This window comes from Anguilla anguilla, chromosome 2 (genome assembly GCF_013347855.1).
Source record: "Anguilla anguilla isolate fAngAng1 chromosome 2, fAngAng1.pri, whole genome shotgun sequence".
Lineage (NCBI taxonomy): Eukaryota > Metazoa > Chordata > Actinopteri > Anguilliformes > Anguillidae > Anguilla > Anguilla anguilla.
In genome coordinates, this window is record NC_049202.1 from 22,500,768 (window position 1) to 22,525,599 (window position 24,832).

Consider the following 24,832-nt stretch of genomic DNA (forward strand, 5'->3'; position numbering starts at 1 on the left):
ACCAATTCAGTGGCTTCCATCTCCAAGAAGAATTTCACAGCATCCATTTATTTTGTATCCATGAGGCCTGGGTTTTTAGCAGGGGTCCACGGACCCCTAGGTGTCCTTGAAGGTGCTGTATGGGGTCCCTGGCCAGACTTGAAATGCAATAATTATTTATAGACTTGGGGAAAATATTTAAAAATGGATGAGCACATGCCCGAATCTCGACTGAATCTTGATGCCTAGGGAGCTAGAAATCTAGTTTGTTAGATGTACGAGAGAGGGTTGATGAGCAGCTCTGTCTTGTCGAGGTTGAGCTTCAGGTGGTGCCTGGCCATCCACATAGAGATATTATTTTATCCAGGTGCTTTTTGCAGGTGTGAGATGAGCATTGATGTTTCTCTTGGTTAGCAGTGGTTTCCATCTTGCTACTCTCCTATGAATCTCATTTTTGCTCGGTCTCTTTTTATTGTGAAGTCATGAACACCGACCTTGGCTGAGGCTAGAGAGGCCTACAGTTCTTTGAATGTTCTTCTGGATCTTTTGTGACTTCCTGGATGAGTTGATACTGCACCCTGGAGAATTTTTGTTAGGACAGCCACTAATGGGAAGATTTTCCACTGTTTCAGGTGTTTTCCATCTGAGGATAATGGCTCTCACTGTGGTTTGGTGGAGTCCCAGAGCTGTAGAAATGGCTTTTTAATCCTTTCCAGACTGATATTTCAACAACTTCTTTTTCTAATCTCTTCTGGAATTTTCATGGCATTGTGTGCTTGCACAAACTTTGCGATGACTACTTTACTCTGATGGTAAGGTCCAATATGAGTGAGGTTTAGATTCAACAGGGCTGGTTGCAATAAAGCATGGCTGTGTTCAATCAGCTGACTCTATCAATTAAATTAGGTGAATTGGTTCATTGTGTTATTAAGGGGCAATTACTTTTTTTAGATGGGTGATATGGGTGTTTGAAAACTTTTTTACAATTTGTCTAAAGATGAGAACATTCAGTGTGGCAAATATGCAATAATAGTTGAAGTCAGGAAGGGGGTAAATTCTTTTTCATGTAGGGTGATGTAGGGTACAGTTGCCTGCATTTCAATCAGAAATCCCCTCTGCTTCCTGCAGTTTGTAATTATAGTCCTCATAGCCCCACCAGAGAAAAGCCACTGCGGTCCCCCCAGACCACCGCAAAATTAACTCCCTGTGGTCGTGCTGTGAACCATCAGAACTAACCAGAACAAAGTGTGCCAAGTGCGGTCAGCTGTAATGACTATTCTTCCTGATCCCTCCACCAAGATTATCCCAGCCTTTCACAAATGAACATTACTGCACTGTTTGTTTGTGTTATTAACTGACGTTTGTGGTGTTAAGCCATTCATTCTTAATTCAGCTTTTGGATAGCGCAGTTAAACCCGGTTTTTCTGGTGGAGCCAGATGGAAATGCATCCAAGTTTTGAGATTTCAGTTGTTGATTGATTTAGAGCTGGGATGTTTATTCTTTGATATCACAGGTGGTTTTATCACCATTCTGTGAGACTAGTCAAAGTCGTACGTGTGAGAGAAACCCTTCCATAGTTTTTCTCATGAGAGTTCCATCTACAGGTATTTCTGGGCTCTGTGTTTGCTTCGTTTGAAGAAAAATCACATGGCAGCCTTTATGTTTTATTCATGTTGTAGAAATCCCTGGTATTCTTTTACAGGAAGTGTAGTTTGTCAGCTGTTTTGCACCCATCATTGATAAAGTAATTTTAATTTGAAGTCTGGTAGCCTGTATTTTGTTGTATTATGTAGAAATACAATAAAATGGAAACAAAAGAACAACATCCAGGAACAACCAGGTGACCGTTTTGCTGGCAAAGCCACTGGAAGACCTGTTAAACAAGGATTTCAGGAATTCCTGGCCAGTGGCAACGTGAATGCTTCTATGTTATACCAATAAAGTTACTTCAATTCAAAAATCATACTGAGAGAAAAGAGGAGAGTGAGAAAGTGAGGTAGAGAGTGAAAGAGATTTGTTCTTACCAGAGAAAAACTACATGTTCCAACAAACATTAACAATGCTGATTTTAAAATACAGCTCTCTCTCTCCCTCTGTCTCTGTCGCTTAACCTTCCTTCCCCACCCTTTCCCTTCTATTTCGAATTTGAATTTCGACTAATTTCGAATTATTGGGACAAAAGAATAGGTCCTATTGCTAAAGCATGTCTGTATGATTCCCGATGTGTCTTCCTCCCTCTCTCTCCCTTCCTCTGTCTGCCTCAGTGTTTCTCGGAGCGCAGATGTACTGCCCTTTTGTCGGCCTTGGCCATCTCAGCCTGTTTGGGTTTCGCCAAGTCTGGAGGTCCAGCTCCGAGCCAGCCTTCAGCCAATCATAGACAGACTTCAAAACATCCTTCTTTGTTTCCTGTTTTTCACCTGTTCCACACACCAGTTCCCCCATCCCCACACCCCAAGCAGTGTTAAAAATTAATCCTATTCAGACCGCATTAAATCTAACAAAAAGCTCTGGATTAGCAACAAATTGAAGAAGACGCCATTTCAGTAGTAGTAGTAGTAGTAGTAGTAGTAGTAGTAGTAGTAATTTATTTCGGTCCTTATTAACAATTTTCCAAAAAGAATGCACATAGAAGTAAATAAATAACAATAAGGCATTAAATTAAATTAAATTAAATTAAATTAAATTAAATTAAATTAAATTAAATTAAATTAAAAGGAAAACAAAAAAATATTGACCGAAAAGGTGTAGGCTGAAGCTTTAGCTTATTATACCTACCCTTTTTACATAACATATTCTAATAGGCATCCCTTTCCCTACTAGGTTTAGGCTATACAAAAACAAAACAGAACAAACAAAAACAAAAGTTCCAAACATTAACACTCCGTTTTATATTTGTTTACCACATTATTTTTAAACATTTTTTTAAATTTGCAAAGTGAACTACACATTCTTAATTCTTTGTCACAACTATTCCACAAATTAACCCCTTTGACAGATATACATCTCATCTTTATATTTGTCCTTACCCTTGATTTTTTAAACATACCTATTCCCCTAATTTCATACTGGCTCTCATAGCCTTTGAGGATCATCATTAGCATAAACCTCGTTCCAGTCTTGTTTCTTTAGGTCCACCTTGAGGGCAGCGATGGCTTCTGGTGTTCTGTGTCGAATCAGTTTACAAGTGTTAGACCTATTTTCATTTTTTATCTTATGAAAAATTGCAAAAACAGGAAGGTGGTCACTTATGTCATTTATGAGTAGTCCACCTACTATTTTGCTTTCAATTTGTGAATATGTTGTCTATCAATGTAGCAGTGTCTGTTGTTATTCTACTTGGTTTTATAATAACAGGAAATAGGCTGTTGCTGTACGTTGTATTAATGAAGTCTGTTGTCCTTTTGTGTCCATTTGGGTTTAACAAATCAATATTAAAATCACCGCATACAATTTGCACCTTTTTGTCATTCAATTTGTCAAACATACCAGCTAATTTATCCTTGAATGTATCAAGGCAGGTTCCTGGTGTGCTCTGTGTAGTCAAAAGTTTTAAAGTTCAAATGTTCATACTTACTATATAGTCTGTGTAAATGATCACCCACACAATCCTTGCCAATGCCTACAAACTCCTCCTAATCAATGTCTCTGAACAGGAACGAATAGTCCTCATCAAGATCTGTCTTTTATTTTTATAGTTCAAATATACGCGCTTAGCATTTTTAGGTGCAAAAGAATCCTCATTCCCCACACAGCCACAAATAATCCTCACCAAGCTCCCCTCATCCGCTTCAAGGCCCAATTCTTCACAGTTCTCATTCAGTCCGTGCAGATGCTGCCCCACACAATCCGAACCAATGGCCACAAAATCCACAGCCATCAACGTCTCCAAACGGAAATATTCCATAGTATCAGCACAAGCAGGCAACAGTTTATAATTACTCATCTATATTGGTCTAAGTCTTTCAATTCCCTTATCGTAAATACTTTGGCTTCTGCGGGTGTTCCATTTAGACGTATCATCACTTTGCAGTTTCCTGTCCATGTTGCTTGTCTCTTGTTTTGTTTCCTTAGGATGCGTGCATGTCTGGCAATGTCGGCGTTCTTTTTTCTAAGATGCTCATTCAAGTACACCCCTGTCCCCTTCAGCTTCTTTGCCTGCCTTAGTAGCTCAGTCTTGTGCTTTCGATTCACAAACCGAACTATTATGGCAGGCTTTGCTTTGCTATCCTTTCGGGGAAGGGTATGGCAAGCTGCGACGTTATTACTCTGAATGCTCATTTTCTTACTTTCAGAGAACTTCATAACTTGCCGTTCCAGCGTGTGTAGTTCCTCTGTCGGGGCGTCCTCCCCGTCTTTATCTCCGGCCCTAGTCCTGGCATGAGTTCGGTGTGTGATGTCCAGTCCGCTTATGATTAGATCCTCCATTCTTGTGTATTGTTCCAGGTCATCAATTCTTCGCTCGAGTCCATCAATTTTCTTATCCTTCTCTTCAACAAGGTTGTTCAGTTGTTTGACTTCATCCATCAGATCAAGTAGCATAGCTTGTTGTTTAGCCACTTTACTCATCCGACATGAAGTTCAGAGATTTTGTGATCTCCTCCAACTGTTCCTCAACTGCATTACTGACTTTCTTTGGTGGCATTTTCGTTTCGTTATTGTCTTCGTTTCGTTGAGTTTAGTTTCGCTTTGTTTCTGGTAGAGTAGCTAGAGTAGCTGCACTCCACACTCCACAGGGCGCGGCCATGTGTCACGCTGTGATGCCGCTGTCTTATGTGAGTCTGATTTTCTGTATGTTATCCAGATATGATAACATACAGAATTTTTATTGGGTTTGGGAAAGCACATACCCGTGTAGTATTCAGAGTCCAGATGGTGTGCATTGTTTTGTTTGTTTGCACGGTAGAATGGCTGAACTGTTCAGAGCCAGGAACCCTGAAAGGATTATATGAGATCAGCCACTCTCTCAGCAGGTTGAAACAGTACTCTCCCAACCCTCACCTGCAGATACAGAGGCACTCCTTGTGATGAGCAGTAGTACCTGGAAGTGATTTGCTGTTCAGAACCAGATACTGAAGTGGTCACAGTCTCCAGAGATGGAAGGCTACTGAGGAAGTGGGCCAGTGACCATGAAGAAACCAGCATCTTTCTTGAGCTCAGCTCTGTTGTCTCTCTCATTCTCTTTCTGTCTAATGATTACACTGTATTTGGAGTCTTCCAATATTTACTTCTTCTAAGCTCCTTAATAAACAAGATACAGTGGTCTTTGTCACATGTCCTTCATGTGAAAATGCCTGCAGGTGTGTGTGTACACTATGTGTGTGTGTGTGTGTGTGTGTGTGTGTGTGGACAGTGACAGTTTTAGCTGTTTTGGCACTGTAGTCTAAACCATTGGATTTGAAATGAAATAAAGAATTTGAGGTTAAACTGCAGTCTGTCAGCTTTAATTTACAGGTATTTACATCCATACTGTGTGAACCGTGTAGGAATTACAGCCCTTATTATATGTAGTCCCCCCATTTTGGAAGACCAAATATAATTGGACAGTTGGCTTCTCAGCTGTTTCTTGGCCAGCTATATCAAATCAAATTTTCAATCAGATTTTATTTGTATAGCATATTTTACAGTTTTTTGCAGTTGTCACAATACGCTTTACAGACAACCCTAGCCGAAACCCCCACAGGAGCAAGCCTAAGGCAACAGTGGCAAGGAAAAACTCCCTGTGGCAGATGGGAAGAAACCTTGGAAGGAACCAGGCTCAAGGGGGAAACCCATCCTCCTCTGGTCAGCTCAGGGTGCTGACTGGTGACCAACATGTCAGTCAGTTTTGTAGGGTTTATGATGTGGCTCAGGTGATGGGTGGAGCCGGGTGGCGTTGATGGGGAGCATCAGGTGGCGACAGATGTGGGCAGGGTGGAGGCAATGACGAAAGAGGGGCTGGACCGCAGTGGTGGGGGAGGGGAGACCAGACTAATGACCAGGCATCATTAGTTCATGTACAAGAAATCTAAGAAAAGGTCCACAGTTGATTATGGGTGTAGAATTCACATTTGTCTCTTGCTGTTGTCTCTCAAGGACCAAAGTGTTAATGCCAGTAAAGCAGGCCAACACGGGGTTGAAAAATCTGAATAAAGTAATCAGAGACATAGCCAGAAGATTGGGTGTGTCACAATCAACTCTTTGGTACATTGTTAAGAACGCATTGGTGAGCTCAGCAATAGCAACCAACTACGGAAGGCCACTACAGTGAATGACTGAAGTTGACTTTCAGTTGTTAAGAAACCCCCTTTTCAACAGATCAATAACACTCCAGGATCTAGGTGAAGTTGTGTGAAAGACTATCATAGAGAGACGACTACACCAGCATAACATGAGAGGGTTCACTGCAAGATGCAAACCACTGGTAAGCCTCAAGAACAGAACTGCCAAGTTACAGTTTGCTATAAGTACATTTGGGAACAAACTCTTATGGGCAGTTGAGTTGAACATTAAACTGTAACAAAGTGATGGAAAGAGGAATGTGTAAAAAGAAAGAAACTGCTCATGACCAATGTAGTGGTTGGAGAATTAGTACATTTCAGGCCAGGGCACTGCTCATGTTCAAACTTGCCTCAGTAGAATATTCGAAATGTGCACATGCATACTCTCATTTGCACACTCACTCTCACAAACACTCACAGGCTAATGCATGACTCATCGGGAACGATAGCTGTTCCACAGTTTTCTCCAAAAACTACGCCCCGTTCGACATCTGACTGCCATTTTCCCTCCATCAGTGTCCGCTGAAGCTGATGTCATCATGTGACTATGCCTCCTATGCGGCTCCAGTGTATGTACATGTAAAAAAATTTGCTTTAGTAAACACTCAAGGAAAAATGTGAGAGTGTTCGTCCTTGGCAAAACTTTTTAGAAGATGCACGTGACACCTGGTGGACATAGAGAGGTAGTGCACCACACTGGAGTTTTGCCATGTGGACAGTGCTCAGTGTGTGTGTGTGTGTGTTTATGGTTTCAGTTAGTCTGGGGTATTGTTTTTGAGGGTGTGGAGGCCCACTAACTGAGATTTATGCGTCTTTGTAAATGTGCCTCTTGAGGAGGAAAGGGTCTGGGGATGCCCGGATCTGTTGCAATCATCCAGTTCCATACAGCAGGTCCAGAACATTTCCTTTCTGGTTAGGAGTGTTGGAAACAGCTGGGGTTTAGTACCCCTTAGAATGTTCAGAGACATTTGTGTAGCTAGAAGCTTTTGTTGGGTTTTCAGACCCTACCACAGGTTCTCTAGATGATCTTATTTTCAGAAGAGCACAGTCTAGATCTTTAAGCGTGAACATGACTTATCCGGTAGCACGCAATTCAACAGTTATTCTAATGATTAGGCCTAAATCATTGATTTTAAATCATTGAGGATTTTGGACTGAGTCTGTTCTGTGCTCAGAGTGGTTGTGGTTTAAAACAGGGATAATAAATTGGGATAACTAGTGTCATCAGCGTATTTGTTGTAAACAAAGAGGAGGAGCTCCGCCAATCATGGTCGCCATTGTTCTATTGGTAGATACTAAAATACTCTGTGATTGGTGGAGTAAGGTGCTATCACAACTGTTTTATTCCTATTTTAGTATTCCTGCTTGGCAAGGGAAGCCTGTCAGGCTCAATTAGGGGACTTCACTACCTGACACTGTAAAATCAGTGTCAGTGTCTGTATATGTACAATCCATATACAGCAACCTTTGAATCTGAACATTTAGATGTGATCTCCTCTAATATAGCCACATCGTTTGTCATACATTGAAACACTTCGTGGAATGGGACGCACCGTTTTGTTTATTTTGTTTTAATGCAGTGAATTGTTGCCCTGTAATTCTGTCTCATGAGAAACGGTGAGATGCCGTGAGAAAGCTGTGAGAAACCCTGGCAGTCCCGAGCTGAAGCCATGTCCTCATCCGTCCTTCTGCTCTCTACAGGGGCTGAGTGATGGAGCCCGGCTCGGTGGTCCGCGCCGTGTTTGAGTTCCTTCCCAGCGTTTCCGAGGAGCTCCCCCTGTTTACCGGCGATGTCATCGAGGTCCTTAGCGTGGTCGATGAGTTCTGGTTGCTGGGCAACAAGGATGGGGTCACAGGTGAGTGATGTGCATGGAGAGGTCTGTCGTTGTTGTTCAGTGAGCCCAAATGCTCCAGTTTCCGCTAATAACAAATTATTATTTTACTATTCTGAAATAGTATTTGTGCTGGATGTTAAAGGGGTAGTTTGCTTTCTGGAGTTTCTATATTTCAGGTTTAGTGTATTTTAGAAATCGGTATAGTTTTTTTTGTGGGTGTCACAGAGTCGGACGATTCTTTGGAAAACAAAGGTTTTTCTAAAATTACCTGAGCTCAAAAGTATATAAAACAATTTATTTGCACACAAGCCAGAAATACAGGCACTGAGACTTTACGTAATTGAAGGACATTACGTAAGGACATCTAATTTATCTGGACCCTATAGGAAAAAAGTTGGCAAAAGCTTTACTAGCATACTGCCGAAACTTAGTTGCAAAACGATCACCCCCTATTAATCCACATAGCTGATCTTAAATCGGCCCACAATTTGACAGACCTGGAAACATTCCTATCAATCAGTCACCTGCAAGACACACTATGCACACTAAACAGTCAGTTCATGAAAATGGTGATTAAAGCTAATTATACGTACATTTTTAAATGGCAATTTCTAGAGAAAACAAAAACGCATGTCCTGTCTCTGCAGTGAAGGCTACTCCTTCACGATGGGATAAAGTATATCTAGGTATTTACATAAGATTCTTACAAACTGAAGGCTTTGTAATTATTAGTGTATTGGAATTTGAAGGTCAGTTGCAAATTATTTAATAGTAATTTTAAAGCAGCTGGTTATGCCTCCAAAGTTTGTATTTTCTTGCTTTAAGCCGCTATACCAGCCATTCTGAAGCCCATGCCTCTTCAGAAACTTCTGTAAGCATCTAAAATATCGTTTATCATACAAAGAAACTCTTTGTGCCAATTGAAAACATACTCTAAAACTGAAATAATATATATATTTTTTTTAAGTCCAGCATGCAAAATATCCCTTTAATGTACATACTGGCGAAAACGAACTGGATAAATTTTGACTCATATAACGAGTCATGTGCATGACACCACTATGATAATCAACTGGTTGTAGGCAGTTTATTGGACAATTTCCCTTTAAGAATGTGTCTGGTTTAAATAAAGAAGCAATGAGCAAGTATATGTCAGGGCGGTGTCTGGAATACAACAAAGGAAATGACTCCACACTTTTGCTCAGGTGTGGCTGCATCTCAGACTGGAAGTGAGAGGAGGGAGAAAGAGAGAGACAGAGAGACCTCTTTATTCTTCGAGAAATTGTAATTTCAAATGAGCTTCTCAACATTTGGCGTAATTGTGATTGTACTTGGGGAAACACAGACGATTCTTTGTCTGTCACTCGAGTTGAATTGAGAAACTAAGAGAGAGGGCGTACAGTATGACACAAGGCCGAGACAGAAATCCCATTCACGCAGCCTGAAAAGGCCCCTTTTTGTTGGCTTCCTGAGCTATCGCAGCAATAATTGCGTTATTGTCGCAAGATAAATAATGGTATTACGCATACAAACGTCACATCTGGTTAGCTCACTCATGGCACACGTATTCTGCAAAAAATATCATCAAAAATTTTAATGGGATTAAAATGAAACCTGTAATTTTTACTTTTTTGTCAAGGTCAGTTTTGTGTCAGTACTCCCTGGGGAAGACTGGGGAGGAGTCTTGCAGTAGCGTAATAAACAATCTGACAGAAGAGCTGATGTATCCTGGGGAAATGAGACAGTTAAAAAAACCTCTGAGAAATTGTATTAGAATGAAATAATATGGTTTCCCCATTTTTAGGTGTGTACAACATAACTAATTCCCTGAATTGTTTAATTTATTCATTGGTTATTTTATAATTTGCTCCTCTTTATGCAGGGCTTGAATAATGTTGGATGGCCCTGTATATATGGGTTTTTGAATAATTTGAAACTATGATTATTGGATGAACTTTGCCTTTAAAGGGGAAATTAGCTGAAAACCGAATTTTTAATTGATAGCGTTCATATAAGACTAAATCTTCGTTGTAAAGCTTCCTGCTGAAAACTAGCATGGCTAGTATGACATAATTAGGGCTGTACTTGTTCTGCTTCAGTCAGTATTGGTCTGTCACGATGTTAGTTCTGGTATCCTGTACCGACCTCATTGTCTGAATAGTTAGACCAGAGGTACCCAACCCTGTTCCTGGAGATCCTGTAGGTTTTCATTTCCGCTGCAGTTTGGCACACCTGTCTCTACTTATTATTAGATCAATGAGGCTGCTAGCTGTTGAATGAGGTTGGATATGCAGGTTCCCACCTAAATACAAATGGCTTTCCTGCTCATGACATTGCAAGTGAATTTTAAGCCTTTGAAACTAGATAATGTGAGACCATGTTGCAGTTGAAAGCTGTCTAACGATGTTAAGGAGTGTGCTATCACATGTTAATTTCTTTTAAAAACTGGAGTGCATTTAAATTCTTCATCATGTCACCATGCATTGGCCAATCAGGATGGCCAGCATCAGCAGCGATGTTTTGCTTTTCCTCTTCGCTGGGCTTATCGCTGCGGTTTGTTGATTGGTCGTTTCTTGGTCATGTGACTGGTGACTTGTTCTTGCAGGCCAGTTTCCCAGTACCTTCGTGGAGCCAGTTAGCATCCCCAGTGCCAAGCCGGGCGAGAGGCTGTACGTGTGCATCAATGACTTCAGCAGCCTGGAACCCGGGAACCTGACGCTGAAGAGAGGTACACCGTGCCCAGCGCCTCATGCCTGTTCATGACTGCATGCGGTCATTCCGACCAACCTCCGACCTGCATGACCATGTGACCATCCCTCATGCCTTTCTGCTTGTGACCTTGTGGGGTCATCCCATGCAGCCCCCTGTTTTTGACCGTATTGGTCTGGTCACCTCGCACATCACCCTGTTTATGATCATATGGGGCCCAGTCACCGCAAATGTTTTACAAAATGTGTGTGTGTGTGTGTGTGTGTGTGTTTGTGTACGTGTACGTGTGAGTGTGTGTTTGCGTGTGTGTTTGTCTGTTAGTCTTTTTGTGTGTGTGTGTGTACACGTGTGCGTGCCAGCCTGTGCATGTGTGTGTTATGTAGGCGCACTCACTCATGTTAATGTTTGTTTCTTTTTCTCTTTCTCCATAACTCGGCTGGCAAAAAGAAGCTTAATTTCAGGCAGTTCAGGTAAAAAGTGAGTAATTTAGACCAATAGTGCACAAGCTAGAGATCAGTTTAACTGCTGTTGACAGTCGTGTTCTAGCAGAGAAGGTTGCTTCATTTTAGAAAGAGCTTGTATGCCAAATGTTAGGTACCCTAGTTTTCCCAGTGCTCCTATAAACATAGCTGTGTCAAAACTTATAACAGAAGTGCTTCTCACTCATCCTCGTACCCGTGCCAGGGCTCACACTTTTCCTTAACTCTTCTGACCTTATTTAGTTTGGTCATGGGAACCTGGAGGACTGAGTCAGAGATCGGAGGGCGTGAGCCAGCTGACTGACAATTAGGAAATTCATCCCTTTGGCAGCAAATTCACAGGGCGCAGTCCCCCCAGCAACCACTAGGAGTCTCTGTTTGACCACTTGTGTATGACAGGCGGGCGGCTGGGAGTGCGTAAGAGGGAGCGCTGTGTTCTCCTCAGCTGACCTCCCCTCCCCAGGGCTGCCTTTAGAGAGCTGACCCTCCCTCTCCGTCTTCTGTCAGCTCTTAAATTCCACACGCATTTTATTTCCTAAGAGGTGGTCCGGCGCTTCGTGAAAAGGGCGAACCCGTGTTCTGCTATGTCTTTTCCTCTGTTCAGGCATTAATAAGGACTTAGATGCCTCCTCTGTGACACGAGGTCCCTGCATGAGGTCGGCACTCCTAAACAATGGGGGGAAGCCCTGCTCTGTGGAATGTGACCTCTGACCCTTTGTTGCAGCATTGTCAGGAAGAATTCTCTGTACTTTTTAGCACTTTCCTGCAGCGGTACATCCATGTGGTGGATATTTCTCACAAAACGAAGCATCATAACCATTCTTTAACGGGTGCTTTGATGTACTTGTTTGCTGCTTATTCTTTTTAAGTGAAAGCATTCTTCAAAAATAAAATAATGCTATAAAAAAGCTGTGAGCACGGGGAGTGTCATCTGTTGCTGCAAATACAAATCCACACCAGAGAATGTTTTCTTTGTACACCCCCATGGAAACCCAGTGAGAACTCCAGACTTGTGTCCTCTCTCCCTCAGCAGTGTGTGTGTTGCTTCTCCCTCAGTTAAAAGAGGCTTCTAAAAACATGCCTTTAACCCCACAATGCAGGGGGGTATTCCACAAAAATCTGGAGCTAGCTGGGTAACAGCGCTGAGTAAAACCCAGAACAGTTGTTTTATTTAAGTCCAATTTACAGATTTTCGAAGGTTCCGGGCATAGTTACCCAGCTAACTCAGTAATCCTGCTTCATAAATGCCCAGGTGAAACTCATTGACATGCATCTTAAAGGCGAGAAACTTCACTGCCAGCGCTCCACTGTCCAGCTAAGATGCAGTAAAGAAGATTTGCTTTTTACCTAACAAATATTGTATTTCTTCCAGTTGGTCATCTTATTGCACATAACCATGTGCATTATATCACTACTTTGACAAGAGTAAATGACCTGTTCTTTTCTCAGTGTGAGAGAAGATTATCATTGACACTTTATCATGATTTTGAAGATTATTGTGTGGATTTTATGTAGCATCTTGGGGGTGAGACAGCTTATTGAGTAAATTCCACCTAGAGTTCCATGGACAGCGTCTGAAGATTGAATTTCTCTTCGTCTTTCACTTCTATACTCCTCTCCCTTCCTCTCCCTCTCTCTCATCTCCTGCTTCTTCCTCCCCTCCTCTTCCTCTCTGCACAGGTGACGTGGTGGTGGGGGAGGGCAACGTGGACGCCGCTTGGCTGAGGGGGCGGAACTGCTGGGGGTCGCGCGGGGTCATCCCCGTGTCCTGCGTCGAAGAGCTCCGCCTCTCCTGCAGGTCCCGCCAGCTGTCCCAGAAGGCCGCCGTCACCGCGGCGGCGACCTCCGACCTCCCCAGCCACGCCCTGGGCCAGGCCCGGGCCCTCATGGGCCTGTCGGCCCAGCTGGAGGAGGAGCTGGACTTCCGGGAGGACGACATCATCACCATCGTGGGCGTGCCCGAGCCGGGCTGGTACGAGGGCGAGCTGGACGGGCGCAGGGGGGTGTTCCCCGAGGGGTTCGTGGAGCTGCTGGCTCCCCTGCGGTTGGGGGGGGCGGGGCAGGAGGCGGGGCCCTACGACATCTACGAGGAGGAGGAGGAGGAGGAGGACGGGGAGGGCTCTGCTCGGGCAGCGGAGGAGTCTGTGGAGGAAGAGGAGGAGGAGGAGGAGGGCGTTTACGGGGTGGCGCTGTATGACTTTCGTGCGATGGAGGCGGGCGAGCTGGACTTCGACGTGGGCGACAGGATCCGGGTGGTGAGCACGCTGGAGGACGGGTGGCTGGAGGGGAGGCTGAGGGGGCACAGCGGGGTCTTCCCCCACCGATTCGTCCGGCTCGAGAGCCCGCGCCCCGCCCCCGACGCCGAGAGGGAGGAGCTGCCAAACTTCGACTCCACCCCCTCCATAGAGAACATAGATGAGGACACTGGCAGACAAAGCCCAGCACTTCCGGGCGACTCCCACGGTGACGGTCATGGCTGGAGCGTCCAGGAGGACCACACGGTCTGGGACCTGGACTACTTGGAGCACCGGGCCGAACGCGGCGGCGCGGACAGGAAATGGGCGGACGCAAAGCCGGCCGATGCGAGAGCGGGTCCGGAGCCCGCGCGCGGCTCCTGGGGCGGGGGGGCCCTGACACCCCCACGCAGACAGCTCCAGAGGGCCAGCTCCGCCAGCCCCTCTCCCCCGCCCAAACCCCGCCTCCCACCCCGCCCCAGCCTGCACTCTCTGAACCTCAGGTCGTCTTTCGGTCGTAGAACAGTAAGCGACGTCAGCGACTCGGACCCGCCCCCAGCGCCCGCCACCAGGACCCTCAGCCTCGCGTCGGCCGGCCAGAACGGGCAGAGCGATGGGCGGAACGTCGCCCCTGACAACCCCTCCGGCTGGGGCGAGAGGCGGAGCCATCGCAAGGTCGCCCGCCACTCAAGCGTCAACGACTCGGACCTGCTGCTGGGCCGCGCGGGCGAGCGGTGGGGGAAGCCCAGGGGGCGGAGCTCCAACGGCCTGTCCGGCTCCTTCACCCTGGAGAGCCTCTCGGCATCTGCGCGGGACCTGGACGCCGAGCTGTGCCAGCAGCTGGCCGAGTTTGAGAAGGGCTGCCTGCTGGGCGGGGCAGGGGGCGGAACCCGAGCTGGCCCAGGGGGAGGGTCCGGGGGCGGGCCTTTCCCCGATTCCGGCCGGGAGCAGATCTCACGCCACTTCTCCATCCTGGACTTCAGCAGCGAGAGCGACATCATTCGGGGCTCCTCCCACTCCCCCGTGTATCTCCAATCTGAGGCCTCGCCCTTCTCTTCTTCCTCATCTTCCTCTTTAGAGAGACGGAAGGTTCTGCGGCCCCCCCCGCCCCGCCCGAGGGTTGTCAGACCGCGGGTGTCCCGGGGCTCTCCGGCAGGGGGCGACCGTGGGGCCCCGCAATCCTTCAGACCCGCGAGGCCCGCCCCAAGACCGCCCCCGCCCTGCCTGCGCCCGGACAGCCACTCCCCCAGGCCCCAGACCGACCACACCTTCCCTGCGCCGGAGGATGAAGAGCAGGAGGAGGCGGATCCCGAGGCGGAGGCGGAGGCGGAGTCTGATGAGCAGAAGGCCCTGGAGAGAGAGCAGGAGCAGTATTCCCTCCTCCGGCTGCAGGAGGTGGAGCGGGACATGGAGGTGTACTCCCAAACTATGGAGGAGCTGCGGCTCATGCTGGAGGAGGAGGAGGATGAGACGGCCCGCGCCCAGGCCCTGGAGAACCTGGAGTTCTGCTCCTACACACTTGACACGCTGTCCCTGGAGCAGCAGCAGCTACGAGGTGAGAGACCTCCTGCACCTCTACACTGACCTCAGATCAGCTCATTAGAGACTACCTTCATCCCCGCACTGACCTCAGACCAGCTCATTAGAGACTGCCTTCATCCCCACACTGACCTCAGATCAGCTCATTAGAGACTACCTTCAGCCACTCACTGGTCCACGATAACCTCATTAGAGGCTACCTTCAGCCACTCACTGATCTCAGATAACCTCATTAGAGACTGCCTTCAGCCACTCACTGATCTCAGATAACCTCACTAGAGGCTACCTTCAGCCACTCACTGGTCCACAATAACCTCATTAGAGGCTACCTTCAGCCACTCACTGGTCCACGATAACCTCATTAGAGGCTACCTTCAGCCACTCACTGGTCCACGATAACCTCATTAGAGGCTACCTTCAGCCACTCACTGATCTCAGATCAGCTCATTAGAGACTGCCTTCATCCCCACACTGACCTCAGATCAGCTCATTAGAGACTACCTTCATTCTCACACTGACTTCTGATCAGCTTATTAGAGACTGCCTTCATCCCCACACTGACCTCAAAGTGCTATTTTTTATGTGGAAAATTAAAGTTTGTGAAAGTGCTTTGACTTTGCACAGGTGGGAGTATGCTTATCCTCCTTCAATCCATGGTTTAAAATATACCATTCAATAAAAATGAAAGCAACTGTGAATGCAGCAGCAGTCAGTGTTTCTGAAATGTGTTCAAATGGTGCAGACCCATCGCACAGAGCACTGCAGTGTCATGAACCATCTGAAATGATTAACCACTGCAACCCTGTGACTGTTGCGGTAGCTGCACATTGCCCCCAATTCATTTCAACAGGGTTCACTCGTTAAGTCACTGGGTGTGTGTGTGTATGTGTTTGTTGCCTCGTGTTGATGGGAAACGCACTGGTTTCCCTGTGTAATCTCATATTAGTCACAGGCTGGAATTCGAGTGGGTGTGGGAGGATCGGTGCAGTTGTCTGGTATTAGAGTGGGCGTGGCAGCAACAGTGTGGTGGGCAGGGTCTTTGTCTCTGTGAGCGTGTATACCTGTTCTTCACACTACTGTGGAATTATGGCAATGCAGGACCTGTTGTTTCTGGCTCTGTCTCCCTCACCTTCTCCACATTTTCTTCTGCTGTTTCCGCTGAAAACACAAGTCTTCTCTGGCATTGGCCTGATCTCGGATCAGTCAGCAGTGTCACTGGCCTGAGTGCTTAGCCTACTAAAAGCAGTCTGATCTGGCATTGGTCATTTTTGACAGAAAATGGTTGGCTTCTGATGAGTGTGGTGGTTAGGCAGTGAAGGCTGGGCCCAGGGTCGGGTGGTTAAGCATAAAGGGGTGGGGCCTGGGTGGGTGATCATGGAGTGATGGGGTGGGGTGGGATGGGGTGGGAGGGCAGGGTGGGTGGTCATAGAGTGAGGGGTTGGGCCAGGGTTGGGTGGTCATAGAGTGAGGGGTGTGGCTAGGGTTCGGTGGTTAAGCAGAGAGGGCTGGGGCCTGGGTGGGTGATCATGAAGTGAGTGGTGGGGTGTGGTGGGAGGGGAGGGTGGGTGGTCATAGAGTGAGGGGTGTGGCTAGGGTTTGGTGGTTCGGAAGAAAGGGGTGGGGCCAGGGTGGGTGTTCATAGAGTGAGGGGTGTGGCTAGGGTTTGGTGGTTTGGAAGAAAGGGGTGGGGCCAGGGTGGGTGGTCATAGAGTGAGGGGTGTGGCTAGGGTTTGGTGGTTTGGAATAAAGGGGTGGGGCCAGGGTGGGTGGTCATAGAGTGAGGGGTGGGGCTATGTTGGGTGTTTAGGCAGAGAGGGGTGGGGCCAGGTTTGGGACGTCTACCCTTCCTGGAGAGCCACGTGAGCGTTTTTTAGCCGCCGCGTGTCAAGGAGGGCCGGAATGTTGCCCTTGCCGACCAAACCTTTCGCACGTACGTGCAGCTGGAACCCTGCATTCCGTGCGGCCCCCCTGCCGCAGCCCCGGGGCGTCTCCGAGCGGCCAGTACTGCGGCGCGGCGGCGGGGAGAAGACATGGCCCGCTTCGGGGCTAAGGCGGGGATCTGGGGCGCGCTGGTGCGCCCCGTGATCCGATTCTCCGCCCTCTTCGGACATGTCCTCAGCAGGGGATCCAGGCGGGTACCAGGTAGGGGAGATCGGGAGGGGAGCGAGAGAGGGGGGGGGCCTGACCGATTGGACTTTTAAGTAGTCTTAAATAGTTAAAGCAGACAGCAGTGTGTAGGGGGGCGGGCTTTAAAGACAGGGCTCACATTCTGCTTCCCCATTTTGTACCATTACTGCGTTTGTAATTCCTCACTCAGGTTGACAAGCTTATTTATGATACAGGTTTCTCAGTGCAGCAGTGCAAGATAATGAAAGGAAAGTGACTGCAGGACGTGGCTGATGTTTGTGTGATGCCGTTTCCTGGTCTTACAGCCCTGTTGTGTAGACTGTAGAATTACAATTTAATACTTTTATTCATGTCCACATATCAAAGCAACATCAAAGGATGTAAATGGTAGAGATGCACGGCACATAACCATGATATGGAGGCTTGCTGGTTTGTTGGGGATATACTGTGCACTACATGGCCAAAAGTATGTGGACACCTGACATCCAACATCTCATCTGAAATTATGGGCATTAATATGGATTTGGCCCTTTGCTGCTGTAACTGCCTCCACTCTTCTGGGAAGATTTTATATTAAATGTTTGTGCATTGCTACAGGGATTTGCTTCTATTCATCCAGAAACTAATTAGTGAGGTCGGGCACTGGTTGGGCGATTAGGCCTGGCTCACATTTGGCTTTCCAGTTGATTTCAAAGGTGTTGGATGGGGTTGTGGTCAGGGCTCTGTGCGGGCCAGTCAAGTTCTTCCACACCGTTCTGTATGGAGCTCACTGTGTGCCCAGGGACATTGTCATGCTGAAACAGTAAAACTGTTTCCCCAAACTGTTGGGGAAACACAGAATTGTCTAGAATGTGATTGTATGCTGTAGCATTTAGATTTGCTTTCACTGGAACTAAGGGGCCTAGCCCAAGCCATGAAAAACAGCCCCAGGCCAAGGGGTGTCCAGGTACTTTTGGTCATATAGTGTAGGTAGCAGCGCTGCCTCCGAATATGGCAACTGCCTATTATTGCTGACATGGAACAGTATCCCAGCCAACAGTATCCCAGACTCCTCACCACTGATCTGTGGACATTGCCAAGGTACAGTATGATGTTGCGCATCTACTGCATTAACATTGGTAGTTACAACGAGTGTAGGCTGTGTGTTCATCCTGCCTGCCGCCATGACACACGCGTACACACACACACGCACACGCACACACACAGTACACTTACACACTCTCTTAGAAACATGCTTATTCACGCACACACACACAGCACACAGCTGTGCATACAGTTCTTCAGATAAGCCCTCTGTGTGTGTCAGTGGCTGTTGGGCGTTTTCATTATTGTCTTATCGGGTCCTATTGAGAAAGGAAAATAAAGCGCAGATCAACCCTGTGAAGGATTTCTATTTTTTTGCCCAAAATAAAACAGAAAACAGAATGGCGATAATTGATCTGAGACTGGTCAGATCCATACAAAGCTCAGCTCTAGCGCAATGATTACTCATTTCTGACCTGTGAGATTTGTCTAACAAGCGCACGTTAGGCTGAATGGAAATCAGGTGTGTGACTCGCTTATTACTGATTAAGTTATAACTGGGCACGCTCCATCAGTGTGAAGGTCAAAAGTGCCATTTTATTACATAACCAAAGTTATAATAAAACCTGAGCAATCCCTGTCTTGCCAAATCTGAACGCAGCGATGTACAGCATTGTTTTTCTTGTACTGTTAGGTATGTGGACACCTCACATCCAACATCTCATCCAAAATTATGAGCGTTAATATGGAGTCGGTCCACCCTTTGCTGCTATAAAAACCACCACTCTTCCGGGAAGGCTTTATACTAGATGTTGGGGCATTGCTACAGGGTTTTGCTTCCATTCAGACAGAACAGCATTAGTGAGGTCGGGTTCTGATTGGGCAATTGGGCCTGGCTCGCAGTTGTCTTTCCATTTGATCCCAAAGGTGTTGGATGGGGTTGAGATCAGGCCTCTGTGCGGGCCAGTCAGGTTCTTCCTCACCATTCTTGACAAAGCCATTTATATATGGACTGCACTCTCTGCCTGGGGGCATTGTCATGCTGAAACTAGAAAAGGCCTTCCCCCAAACTATTATGGAACCATAGGATTGTCTAGAATGTGATTGTATGCTGTAGCTTTAATATTTGCCTTCACTGGACCTAAGGGGCCTAGTCCAAACCATTAAAACAGCTCCAGACCAAGGGGTATCCAGATACTTCTGGTCATATAGTGTACCTTTGTGGAGAGTGTTTTTCAACACTCTTGCAGCTAGCCAATGCTAATCCTGACCCCAGCTGATTTGCACTGTAAAGCTGATACTGATATGTGGTCTGTTCCAGATCCCAGCATCTGTGAGTCTTTCATTCTGTTAGGGAAGATGATAGGCAGCTATTTATAGTTCATATTTAATGGTAAATGTTCCTGAAATATGTAATATTTGACCCTGGGGAGACAGTTGATAGTTTTCATCATCATTACGCCCAAATTTCTTTCTTGGCATAGTGTTTTTCTAGCATTTATTCACAAAATCAGATCTGACATGTTTATTGAAATGTGTCAAAGTCACAGAGTGAAGAATAAAGCAAAGAGTAAACACCTCTAGTATTATTACTGTGCAAGGTGAAGGCAAGAATGAGTAAATAGTGGGAATAAATAGTGAGTGAATAATAAAGTGAAAGAGTGCCAAGCAATCCTGTGTGTGGCGAAATCTGTAGAGGTGCGGCAGGCTTCAAAGTTTTGATTATTGTCCCCAACCACTCCCCTCTCTCTCTCTCTCTCTCTCTCTCTCTCTCTTTCTCTCTTTCTCTCTTGCTGTCCCTTCCTCTCTCTCTCCACCCCCCCCTCTCTCGCTTGGTCTCCCATCTTCTGTCTTTCGCTCACTCGCTCCCTCCCTCTCTCCCTCTAGTCATTCCAGTTCTTTGTTACCTCCTGCTAGCCAGATTCTATTCCCGGGAACCAGGTCTGCCCCTGGGAGAATACACCCCACAATGCAAGGGGGCAGGGGCAGACCCTCTAACACGGACATCTTTGTATCTTTGTAAAAGAGAAAATAAACTTTAATAAAGATCAGATATGCTTTAAACTGCCCTGCAGTTTGCACCTTCCATCTCCCCCTCATAGCAGTTCTCCTTTTCAGCCCTGTTTGCTTAAAACTGTACATTAGCCATCTGACAAAAGTTTTTTATTTCTTACTTCTTATTTTCGTGCTTATTTCTGTTTCTGGTGATAAATCCCAGCCTCTCGTTTCTTCTGTGGTTTTAAATTGCCTTTCATGTGAAAAAGCAAAAGTAGAATGTGAAGAGGCTTCCTCAGATTGGTGAGGATGTCCTGACTTGTCCTGATCAAGTCTAGGTGTGGATGTGTGCTGAGGTGTGTGCTGGCCAATGAGAGAGTGCGACGGTGATTGAGCAAACCGTTGCTGTGCGTTTGTTTTCTCTGTACGGCAGAGAGGAGGGAGAGAAGCACGATTCCCGTGTTTTTAAAGCTGACTTTCATCTGGGGCGTAATCTGGAGGGAGAAAATCACACACCGCTATGACAAACGGCCCTCACACACACACACACAGTCCCAGAGCATTAACACATCAAGATCGCATTACAGTTTTCTCATTTTAACTAATTCAATCACACTCATGTTAATGACCTCACACAAGTCAACAGCTTATAAGTCATAGAAGGGAAGTGTTTAGCAGTTGTCTATGACCATGAAATGCACTTTTTGTACGTCGCTTTGGATAAAAGCGTCTGCCAAGTAAATGTAATGTAATGTAATGGAAGTCAAATAGACACTCTCCCTTAGTGATGTGTTTACTGGCTGGACTTGTTCACATTATAACCACGGTCACCTACAATTTTTAATAATAATGAGATTAAGAAGGCAGCTGTATGCTTTCATGCAGCAGTTTTCATGGCTATGAAAGCACTTCGAAGGGGTTGTCAGTGTGTTGCACCCACTTGGGTGATGCACCGCAGCCATTCTGTGCCAGAATGCTGGCTCCACATCAGTCAAGAGGGAGGGGCTTATTTTGACAGTTAAATTGGGGGATGTTGAAAAACCCAGGCTGCGAGAGCCAGGTTGAGTCTTTAGCTCGGAGGCCGGTAGACGCCCTAATCTTTTGCGATAAGTGAAACGGGTCTTTCATGACCTTGGTGAGCCAGGACCTCAGTTTACCATCAGCCCATGAAACTCAAGCAGAAATGATATAAGTTTAAAAACAGGGTCACGTGCACAATGTCTGTAAATACTCCTTAAGCAAAGACGGGCTGCATTTCTCTGATACTGGTTTCACCAAACAGGAATGCTGCCACGTGAGTGTGTGTGGGAGGACAAAACAAAAACACTCTTCAGGTGCAATTGTTGTATGTCCCTGATGAAAATCACAGTTCACAGTGACTTGAGATATTTGACTCAGAAAATTAAACCACGGGGAAAAAGAGCAAAAAATCTGGCTGCTTTTCACTTTTATTTATAATGAAAAATCTAGGGTTTGTTCTCATGACATTTTTCAACCTTCGGGAAAAGTTGTAATAAAACTGAAAACCAGAATAGCGAAGTCAAATTCAAGCATGTATAAATGAATGAAACAATACATATTTTTTTCCAGTCTGAATGTAGTGACGTTGCTGTAGTGCCATGTAGGTTGTTCAAGCTTTAGTGTCCCCTACAGTAATTGGTGCTTTGACACTGTGGAAAGAGGGGGGGGATATCCTACGCTCTGTTTTATGAATAGACCTCGCTTTTTTCTCACACACACAACGAGATGCCTCAGCCTCTGGGATGCAACAATGGCCCATTGTGGAGTGAGAGTCCGCTTTCTCACAAACGCCAGCTTTCAGTGCACTGCCTGTGCACTCTCCCTCTTTATTATTGTTCTGGAAAACTTGAAAGCTTTCCCCTCAATCATGTGAACTTGGGACAGAATGATTCGGCACAGAATTTTGGGAGAAATTAGATCTCTCACTGTCGCTGTACCCGCACTGCCCAGTCTAATGACAAAGTTGAAAGGCTTATGCTAATCATGCTCAAACATAATAAGACTTTAGCCCCCCTGCATTAAAGCCAAGAAGATCTGTTGGCTTTTGTAGATTAACAGTGTGTTTTTTCCGTGTTTAAATAACGAGTGTTGAAAGTGCACAAAACTACAACAACCTGTTGCGCAATCAGGAGGAGGAAGTATGCGTGTATGTGCGCCTGTTTACTGCCAAGTCCTGCACACTTCAGAGACGCTCAGAGGGGGAAGGTGAGCCTCCCTCCTTCGCATAAGGAAAATCCTGAAGAGGCCGTCTGTGTTGTTCTGCAAACTGAGTCGGCGGCCAATCGGAGCGCGGCAGTAACGCCGGGAGTCATGTGACACGCCTCAATAATTAACCCAGTGAGCTAGCTAAGGCAGCGCACTCCCCCCACCCATTGGCTGAGAGGCGGAGGGGGGTGGGTGTGGAAGGTTTGGTTACTCGGTGGCTGGGAGTGCCGGAGCGGGGCAGTCCTGTTCAAGCAGTCTCAGGGAGAGCATGTGTGACAGGTGGAGGCTCTCGGGCTGTGTGCTTCTGGAACGCGCGCGGAGGAGCGGGGAGTAGTTTGTTTGGCCGGCCGGCCCTGACGGGACGCGAGGGCGGAGGGAAGCCCCCCCAGGATGAGGAAGAGTCGGGAGGAGCTGCGGGAGGAGGAACGGGGGACGAAGAGGGAGGGGGAGAGCCGCAGTCGGCTCCCACAGCGCTGTCGCGACAGTCGCAGAGGCAGCTTGGATCCCTGGACCAGCTCGCAGGATGCCGGCGATGGGCACCGGGGAGGATCATGGGAATACGAGGACCGTGACCTCCTGACCCGCAGGGAGGACCGCAGTGCCGCCGATTACAGAGAGTACTACACTGTCGGCAGGGACAAGCGCAGAGCTAGTGATGTGTACAGGGGCACCGCGAGAGATGACGAGCGGTCTTTGAATTACGACAACAGGGACAGAGACATGGGGCACTGCGACCGCAGAGACAGAGACCGCTACGACAGCAGAGGTTCTGACACTTACAACCGCAAGTACAGAGACCAGTGTGACAGAGACGTAAACTATTATGACCACAATGACAGAGACCTGTGTGACAGCAGAGACCTAGACCACTGTGACCGCAAAGACAGGGACAAGTATGACTACAGAGAACTTGGTTATGACCACAGAGACAGGGACAAGTATGACGACAGAGAACTTGGTTTTGACCGCAGAGACAGGGACAAGTATGACTGCAGAGAGCTTGATTATTATGACCGCAAAGACCAAGACCTGTGTGACCGTGGAGGTGCAGACCGATATGACTCCAAATACAGAGACTTGTACAACAGTAGAGACAGAGAATATTATGACCCCCAATACAGAGACCTGGATGATGGCAGAGATGTAGACTGTTATGACCGCAAAGACAGAAACAAGTATGACTACGGAGAACTTGATTACTATGACCGCAAATACAGAGACCTGTATAACAGCAGAGACCTTGACTATTACTATCATAGTGACAGGTATGACAGAGATGTTGACTATTATGACCGTACAGACAGATATGACTGCAAAGACAGAGATGTGGACCAATTTGACCGCAGAGAGAGAGACCAATACAGCAGCAGAAACAAGGGCCACTACACCCGCAGAGATGACTATGACCGTGGTGACCGGAGTCTGTATGACTGCATAGACAGGGTTGCGGACCATTATGGTCATGAAGCCTTGGACCACTATGAGGACCACGTAGATGGAGAACGCTACAAGGATTATAGAGGAGCGGATTTTGACCGCAGGTATGATGAGTTTGACCAGGGGCGGAGGGACAGTCAGTCTTGCAAACCGACGAACAAGGAGGAGCGGTCCGACCGCCCGGACCGTGATCGCGACGACGCGGGGGGCCTGGTGCTCAGGGCGCTGGACGCGGAGTACGATCAGCACACCCGGGCCAGGAAGTCCAGGTCCGCGGGCTCGCTGGACCGGAACAGTCTGTACAGAAAGACCGCCCCCACCGCACTCAGAAACTCAGACTTTGCCCTCAACAGGAAGAAGAAACAAGGTAAACTGTGACACGCTTCCTGTCCGTGACACGCTTCCTGTCATGCCTTCCTTAATTAAATAATTAAACTTACAAAAAAATCTCTGGCCGTCATGTCCATGATGGGCAGAACATCTTTACTCAGTCTTTCAGTTTTGGTCTGCAGACTCACTCGGTCCAAGAGTGGTTCAGTCTCAGTTGGAAAAGCGGTCCATCCCGGCCCAGTCTATGTGAAAGCAGTGCTGAATCTGAGTTCTGGTCTGTTGCTCCTCTCCTCTGAGGTTTCGAGTCAGCTGCTCTCGCTGAAAGGTGAACTTCCAAGTATTTGCAGGTGGAAAGACCAGTTCAACCAGATCTGTTGGTTTCTGTGTCTTGCTCTTTCCCAAGCTCTTTTTGTGCCTTCAGCCATTTTGGAGTGTCATGTTTTGTCTGAACAGGTTTACCTGAGCATGTGCCGCGCCAACAAAGTATATCTGAAACATAGTATACCTGAAGTATAGATGTATACCTTTAGCTGAGCATGTTTCTACACACTGGTACAGTATATGGCTTACCTGATTTCAGGACATAGGTATGTCTCTCTCTGGAGTTCCAGTGCAGTAAGTGAGCAGAATGAACATTGTTTACTAAGGAGGGCATAATACT

At 46.8% G+C, this 24,832-nt stretch overlaps 1 protein-coding gene across 3 annotated transcripts in view; it reads left to right on the plus strand.

Annotated features, from left to right (window-relative positions):
• The window catches only part of dnmbp (dynamin binding protein), a 75,434-nt gene that overhangs the window by 20,447 nt on the left and 30,155 nt on the right, over nt 1-24,832 (plus strand). Inside the window, exons 2-4 of one of the 3 annotated variants that reach the window (XM_035405094.1) lie at nt 7,939-8,093; nt 10,678-10,800; nt 12,941-15,049. In XM_035405094.1, the coding sequence (XP_035260985.1) occupies nt 7,949-8,093; nt 10,678-10,800; nt 12,941-15,049 (2,377 nt within the window). In that variant the 5' untranslated portion in view covers nt 7,939-7,948. Of the gene's footprint in view, nt 1-7,938; nt 8,094-10,677; nt 10,801-12,940; nt 15,050-22,419; nt 24,209-24,832 lie in introns of those variants that run through there. The other 2 variants (XM_035405095.1, XM_035405096.1) reach the window with 2 other exon arrangements.